General features: G+C 40.7%; 1 protein-coding gene across 1 annotated transcript in view; it reads left to right on the forward strand.

Annotated features, from left to right (window-relative positions):
- The window catches only part of ALG8 (ALG8, alpha-1,3-glucosyltransferase), a 40,552-nt gene extending 35,775 nt beyond the window's left edge, over positions 1-4,777 (forward strand). Inside the window, exons 10-13 of the mRNA XM_011938917.1 lie at positions 248-387; positions 2,734-2,831; positions 3,138-3,210; positions 4,531-4,777. Coding sequence (XP_011794307.1) covers positions 248-387; positions 2,734-2,831; positions 3,138-3,210; positions 4,531-4,762 — 543 coding nt within the window. The 3' untranslated portion in view covers positions 4,763-4,777. The remainder of the gene's footprint in view (positions 1-247; positions 388-2,733; positions 2,832-3,137; positions 3,211-4,530) is intronic.
- Positions 4,778-8,485: the final 3,708 nt, after the last annotated feature.

Genomic DNA, 8,485 nt, shown 5'->3' on the forward strand with positions numbered 1-8,485 from the left:
AAAAAAAAAAAAATACACACACACACACACACACACGCACACATCAAATGCCAATTTTTTCTGAGTTGTTGCTTTTATGTTAACTTTTGTTAGACTGTGCACAAAGTGATCAGTGATTTGGTTTCATGAAGAATTGTCTAAGATCTGCTGTCTCACAGAGATGATGCAAGTTGTATTCACCTGAACTCTGTTTCTGTAAAGTCTATTTCAAATGATACTGAAGTTTATCTTTGCCTGTTGTTTCTAGCCCTCTATTTTCTGTCTTTGGTTTAAACCCCAAGGGCCCAGAGGCTTTCTCCGATGTCTAACTCTTTGTGCCTTGAGCTCCTTTATGTTTGGTTGGCATGTTCATGAAAAAGCCATACTTCTAGCAATTCTCCCAATGAGGTAAGCAGATAGCTCAGCCAGTGAGCATTTCGGCTTATTTCACAATATTCCTATTTTCTATTTGCTCTGTCCCTTCTTGTCATGTTCACCAGGATAGGCAAAAACAAAGATGTATAGGAACAGATTTCCTTCTACTAGGACAGGACAGGGATGCTTAACTTGGGATTCTTGGACCCATGAAGGTAGGCAAAAATGCATGTACTATTTCTGTTTCTGCCTTTTTGGAAAGAAGCACTGTAGTGATTAAGTACCATGAAAGCCGGCTTTTAGATCTGATCATTGAGGGGCAGTATGTTATAGAAAAAGCCTGGGCTGGCCAGGCACGGTAGCTCACACCTCCAAAGCTCAGCACTTTGGGAGGCCGAGGTGGGCATATCACAAGGTCAGGAGATCGAGACCATCCTGGCTAACATGGTGAAACTTCGTCTTTACTAAAAATACAAAAACTTAGCTGGGCGTGGTGGCACATGCCTGTAGTCCCAGCTACTAGAGAGGCTGAGGCAGGAGAATCACTTGAACCCGGGAGGAGGAGGTTGCAGTGAGCTGAGATTGCGCCACTGCATTCCAGTCTAGGTGACCGAGCGACACTCCGTCTCAGAAATGAAAAAAAGAAAAAGCTTGGGCTTTGGCATCATCCTGTCTGAAAATAAGGTCCCATGGTTCCTTGTTAAGTGTTGTTAGTCAAAGTAAGGATTTAGTCTCTTCTGGAATAATACCTGATACTGTACTATATTTCAGATTTTCCAGAACTGTTTTTGTTTTACATTCTTTCTTTTGAGCCTCACAGTAATCTTTAAGATAAAGGGCCAGGCATGGTGGCTTACATCTGCAATCCCAGTATTTTGGGAGGCTGAAGTGGTGGGTCACTTGATGCCAGGAGTTTGAGATCAGCCTGGCCAACATGGCAGAACCCCATCTCTACTAAAAATACAAAAATTAGCCAGGCATGGTGGTGTATGCCTGTAATCCCACCTACATGGGAGGCTGAGGCATGAAGATCCTTTGAACCTGGGAGGCGAAGGTTACAGTGAGCCAAGATGGCGCCACTGCACTCCAGCCTGGGGCAATAGAGCAAGACCTGTCTCAAAAAAAAAAAAAAAGATAAAATAAATGGGTATTATTCCCTTTTTTTTTTTCTTTTTTTCTTTTTGGTAGAGACAGGATCTTGCCATGTTGCCTAGGCTGGTCTCAAACTACTGGGCTCAAGCAGTCTTCTACCACAGCCTCCCAAAGTGCTAGGATTGCAGGTGTGAGCCACCAAAACAGGCTTATTCTCTGCCTTAACATCTGAAGAATCTAGGGCTCAAAATGTTTGTGACTTACCCAAAGTCATACAGGTCGCAAGAATTAGAGTTAGGACCTGAATCTTATGATGTTGAGTCTATGATCTTTTCACTATGCCATGCTAAAAAAAAAAACATTTTAAATGTAATAGTGTCCAATTTAGGCATAGTTGAAACCCAATAGATAGATAAATGGTAATAATAGCCTTTTTCTTGATACTTTTCTTAAATTAAAATAAATGAGAAATCATTTAAGCTCTGAAAGTACATTAAGCAAATTTGTCAGGCCAGTATATGGCTTGTCTGGGTTTATTTAGCAGCTTGGAGTTTCCAAATTAAAAAGTAAAGCAAAAACTTTTAATGTCTTTAGTCTGAATTCACACCGAACACCAGCAGGTAAAGGGCATTGTCCAACAGATGAGCTATAGGTTGGAAATGAAACTCCAAGTCCTGTTTCCCTGACTGCCACCACTAGGCAGCTCCCAATCCCACAACATTCCTGTCTTTGGAGAAGGCGATTACTCAGGGAAGCAAGATTCTTTTTTTTTTTTTGGAGACAGGGTCTCGCTCTGTCACCCAGGCTGGAGTGCAATGGCACGATCTCGGCTCACTGCAACCTCTGCCTCCCAGGTTCAAGCGATTCTCCTGCCTCAGCCTCCTGAGTAGCTGGGATTACAAGCGCCCACCACTATGCCCAGCTAATTTTTGTATTTTTAGCAGAGACGGGTTTTCACCATGTTGGGCAAGCTGGTCTTGAACTCCTGACCTCAGTTGATCCTCCTGTCTCGGCCTCCCAAAGTGCTGGGATTAGAGGCATGAACCACTGTGCCCAGCCAGAAGCAAGATTCTTTTATGATACCCCTGATTCAGTTTGATACATGCTATTGATTGCTTAAAGTTTCCTACTAGAAAATTAATATTCTCAACTAAATTGAACTTGTGGCAAAATCATCGTGTTCTTTTATGCCTAAGCCAGTTCTAATGTAATAAGAGATGCAGTTTATTTAAGCTATTTGCAAGTGTAATATCAGTTGTTATTTTAAGAAATTATTTTTATTTTTAGCCTTTTGTCTGTGCAAAAAGCAGGAGATGCTTCGATTTTTCTGATTCTGACCACAACAGGACATTATTCCCTCTTTCCTCTGCTTTTCACTGCACCAGGTAAACAGCTTCTTTTGAGAAAGATATATTTGACTATCACACCCTTTTCATCAAGGCCTAGAGATTAATACATCTGCTTTAAACAACCCTAAAATCTCTTGGAAGGAGAGAGATCATTCATCTTCTTAAATAAAACCTCCAATTTCCCCTAATTCTCAGCATCTCTGGATGTCACAAAAATGTAAAATTAAACTTAAAAAACATTATTAGCATTATATAGCTGTGTCAGTGTGCTTATATTACTTTCAGCATCATAAGTCTTTCTCTCATCAGCTCAATTATCTTTTTTTTCTATTCTTTTAACAGAGCTTCCCATTAAAATCTTACTCATGTTACTATTCACCATATATAGTATTTCGTCACTGAAGACTTTATTCAGGTAATCCAAAAAAAAGTTTAAAATTATACTTACTCTTGTGAAATGTTTACACCTGCATGGTCAGATAAGCTTTTTAAATTTTATTTTTAAGTTATAACAGTGATATGACAACATTACAAAAAACATTGGTAAATAGAGGGAGAAATCACTCAATCCCATCACTCAGGCGAGACAACATAGTTTGTGTCTTTAGTTTGGGGGATTATTTGAGGAGGACTACTTAAAATAAAATCTTATATGAAAACTCAAAAACTGAATGTAAAATATGCTTTATGAATAAAGCTATTAAATACAGATGCATATGGAAAAAACTAAAAGTTACTATGTACAGATTTTTTTTTGTTTGTTTTTTTGAGATGGAATTTCACTCTTCTTGCCCAGGCTGGAGTGCAATGGCATGATCTCGGCTCACCACACCCTCCGCCTACTGGGTTCAAGCTATTCTCCTGCCTCCGCCTCCCAAGTTACTGGGATTACAGGCATGTGCCACCATGCCCAGCTAATTTTTTTTTTTTTTTTTGGAGACAGAGTTTCGTTCTTGTTGCCTAGCTGGAGTGCAATGTCGCGATCTCCACTCACTGCAACTTCCACCTCCTCGGTTTAAGCGATTCTCCAGCCTCAGCCTCCTGAGTAGCTGAGATTATAGGCATGCGCCACCAACACACCCAGCCAATTGTTTGTATTTTTAGTAGAGATGGGGTTTCACCATGTTGGCCAGGCTGCTCTCGAGCTCCTGACGTCAGGTGATCCACCCACCTCGGCTTCCCAAAGCGCTGGGATTACAGGCATGAGCTGCCGTGCCCAGCTAATTTTGTATTTTTAGTAGAGACGGGGTTTCTCTATGTTGGTCAGGCTGGTCTTGAACTCCCAACCTCAGGTGATCCATCCACTTCGGCCTCCCAAAGGTCTGGAATGACAGGCATGAGCCACCGCGCCCGACTGTGTGCAGATTTTTACTACAGAATTATAGGTGGAAACTTTTTCTTTTCTAAACTGTATGTAATGTTAGCTATAATTTTTTTTTTGAGACAGAGTTTCACTGTTGTTACCCAGGCTGGAGTGCAATGGCACGATCTTCTGCCTCAACCTCCCAAGTAGTTGGGATTACAGGCCTTTGCCACCCTGGTCGGCTAATTTTTGTATTTTTAGTAGAGATGGGGTTTCTCCATGTTGCCCAGGTTGGTCTAGAACTCTTGACTCTGGCCTTGGCTATAATAATTGACAACAAGACAGTGCAGATGGGGAAGCTTTAGCTAGGAAATGTTTGCTAAACCAGGATGACTCATCTAAAATCAGACTTTTCTCTCCTTTTTCCTTCAGAAAAGAAAAACCTCTTTTTAATTGGATGGAAACTTTCTACCTGCTAGGCCTGGGGCCTCTGGAAGTCTGCTGTGAATTTGTATTTCCTTTCACCTCCTGGAAGGTGAAGTACCCCTTCCTCCCTTTGTTACTAACCTCAGTGTATTGTGCAGTAGGCATCACATATGCTTGGTTCAAACTGTATGTTTCAGTATTGATTGACCCTCCTGTTGGCAAGACAAAGAAACAATGAATAAAGGAACTGCTTGGATGTGTGCCAAGCAATTATTTCATGGGAAATTAACCAGAACTTGAAGAAAGTTGCCAGTGGCATCAGCCATTCGTAGAACTGTTTAGAGCACCATTCTTCCACACTTGTTCTTGCCCAGCCTAGCAACCTGATTGTCACCATGGTGAGAAGCCACTGGCCCTCCATAAGCACTGAAACACATCTGAAAAAATATCTCGCCTTTCCCTGTTAAAATTGTCTGAGATCATTCAGACTGCTGTGCTTGCTCAAGCCAAATGGGGAATCTGATTAACTGCATAATTACTTGTAGCCTGTGCTAACCATTGTGAGGATATAAAGCATAATTAGAATCCTGTGCTAAGGAAATATAAATGAAATGCCATTTTGTATGCACAAAGAAACTTCTGGATTGTTACCAGCTGCTACATTTTCCTTTTGGCATGTACACAGGCAGATGGTGTACTGTCCCCATTCTGTACACCTTGTTCCAGATTTTTTTTCTTTGAAATTATACAGTGACAATACTCACAAAGCCAAGGAGAGTAGTTAAGGTACTGGTTTGGCCAGGCAGCAGAAACTACAAAGCACAGCTACTTTACATTGATTTAAAGATATCTCCTGCAGGTCATTTATTCTAACAGCAAGCACTGCAGTTTTTATAAGGTGGCCACTTAAACCTTTCATCATGTGCAGGAACTGAAGTGGTTTTTGCAGTCTGGTTCTTATCCTTTCCCTTCCTTAAGAGTACTTCATCTACGCTTTTTATCCAGGACCCCAATTTGCGTAATATCTGCCACACATTCAAATTCAGCCAACTTTTATCTAGCCAACAGTAGGAACTTTCACCATGTTATTTTATTTCTATTTTATTTTTCAACCCTCAGGCAGAATTTATACATTTTATTTACCCATTATCCCCTAAGATCAGAGAGACTCCAAGGTCAATGGCATTCTGAGATGGAATCCAGCTATTCCATCTCTTCCATCTGCTCCATTTTCTAAGACTTCTTTTGGGTCTGTTATTGCGGAGACAAAGATGAGGATCTTGCCAAAGGGGGAGGGAAGTGTAGCCCCTCTAACCTATTTTTCTCCCCACAGTCTCTTCTCCACCCTGTGTTCCAGCTGGCCTAACAGCTTCAAACTCCCCATGTGCCATGCTGTCTTGTACCTCTGTTCCCTTTCATTCATGCTGCTTCCTCTCCTCTCTGCTGACTTTTCTGCCCTGTCATCTGATTATATGAACTTCTTCAAGATTAGCTTAACTGCTGCCATGTCTATGAATATAAAGGCAGAATGGTGTAGTGATTAAGAGTAGGGGCCTTAAAGTCATGTGGCCTGGTTGTAAATCTTGCCTCCATCATTTTTTTTTTTTAAATCTGTAGGCAGGTTATTTAACCATCTTTTATCTGAATGTTCTCATCTCTAAAATGATTACATAAAAGATTTAGAACACTGCCTGATTCATTTTAAGTGCTCAGTCAATAGCATTGCTATTTATGTGAATCTTTTCCTATCCCTCTACCTTCTTCCCTCCTCCCCAAGAATTGAGTTGCTCCCACTGTGCCAGGAGTCTGCTGATACCATTAACTGCTGTAATACTGTATTATGCTTGTTTACCTCTTTTCCCCAGGAGACTAGCAGTTTGAGAGCAGAAGACCACACTTGTCTTCATAGCCCCAGTTTTTAACAGTTTAATGAATGAATGAAGCACCCAAACAAGCCATGATTAAAACCTAAATATTTTACTAGTACAAGCGTAACACAAAGGACCAGCATAGTTCCTCACATCTTTGCTGTTGTCCAAGCCAAAAAAAAAAAAAGTAGAAGATGAATTTGGATGCATTTCAACATGACCAAATTTACTTTGTTGGTTGTTATTGTGAAACTGATGTGATGTCAGAATGGGAAGAGCTCATCTACTGTAGAGATTTCCAGAATGTTCTGTAGAGCACTGGAGGTTCTTCAGTGTTGCCTCAGAGGCCCTGGGCTCTGTGCATAGTGAATCGCTTTGATCTCTTTCATATATTCACGTGGCTTCATATACATTTTCATTTGACTTCAAAGTCCAAATATAGTCTTGAAACAGTTCAGCTGAGCACAGTGACCCACACTTGTAATCCTAGCACTTTGGGAGCCTGAGGCAGGTGGATCATTTGAGCCCAGGAGTTCAAGACCAGCCTGGGCAACATAGTGATACCCTTTGAATACAAAAAATTAAAAAATTAGCCAAGCGTGGTGGCATATGCTACTCAGGAGACTGAGATGGGAGGATCACTTGAGTCCTGGAAGTTGAGGCTAAGTGAGATGTGATCATACCACTGTATTCCAGCCTGGGGAAGTAAGCAAGACCCTGTCTCAAAAAAAAAAAAAAAAAATTTTCAATGTCTTATATTACCAGGAGGGAAATGGCTCCAGACTGAAGAATACCTTGTTGGTGCCAACACAGACTAGCATCTAGACTTCTTGTCTACAGCCCAGGATTCTTTTATTCTTTTCCAAGCACTATACTTTGTAATCATGTTTTAAAACTTTACAGAGGTATGGGTGATTTTCAACAACAAATTCCTAAATTTCAGCAGTCAGTAAATGAACTGCTGGTGGCGTCTGGTGGCTCATAGCACTTTGGGACGCCAAGGCAGGAGGATCACTGGAGTCCAGGAGTTCAAGACCAGCCTGGGCGACATAGTGAGACCTATCTCTACAAAAATAAAAATTAGCCAGGCGTGGTGGCCTGTGCCTGTAGTCTCAGCTACTCAGGAAGCTGAAGTGGGAGAATCACTTGAGCCCAGGCAATTGAGGCTGCAGTGAGCCATGATCCTGCCAACGCACTCCAGCCTGGGTGACAGAGCGAGACCCCATGTTAAAAAAAAAAAAAAAGGAAATGCTGTTTCAAAATGTTTTGAAATCTGGAATTAAGCAAAATTTAAGAACAAGATAATGTTATCAAAATGTAAACAAATAAGATACATAACTCATTTCTTACCTACTATTTAATGTATATGCAATGTGCCACAGTTTAAGAAGATAAAAGAATAGGTGGTAGGACTTTGTGTTCTTGATCACTGTATCTTTCCTCAGGTGGAGGCATAGAGCCAGAACTGGGCAGGAACTATTGGGAAGATGTGCTGTCTTTCTAGCCCAACTCTGGTATAGTGTTTCTTATTAATGACTTCCACCCTGAAACTTTGTGAAGGAAGCACTCAGTATCAGAATCGCCCCCTAGGTATAGCCCATGCGGCTTCTGTTTACAGTTAATAGGAAAGAAAACGTGCCAATAAAATAATGACCTTTGAAAAAGATGTGTTTATTTTTTATTAAAATGTCAATTTTGTGCACATACTTGATTTTAATTGCATCATGAGTCATCTGTTAAAAAGAGTTCGAACATTTGTTTTTAGATAAATTTCTCTTTAAGATGAAATTACACTTATAGCATGCTGTTGGTTTTTTAAAAAATCCATCTATCCCTTTGTTTGTTCTCCAAAGAAATTGGCTACTGTGCTAATGGCAGCTGAGATTGGAACGATCATATAAACCTTAAAAGCTTGAAGCAGTATAGCCATTCATTTCTCACAATGAAGTCCCATATTCAGCATCTCCATTTTATACAAAGGTCAATAAAGGTACTAATTTTTTTTCAAACTATGGAGTCAGAAACAAAAACAATATATGTCAGGTGTGGTGGCTCATGCCTGTAATCCCAGCACTTTGGGAGGCTGAGGCAGG

Source organism: Colobus angolensis, unplaced genomic scaffold (assembly GCF_000951035.1).
Source record: "Colobus angolensis palliatus isolate OR3802 unplaced genomic scaffold, Cang.pa_1.0 Scaffold179, whole genome shotgun sequence".
In the NCBI taxonomy this organism is placed as follows: Eukaryota; Metazoa; Chordata; class Mammalia; order Primates; family Cercopithecidae; genus Colobus; species Colobus angolensis.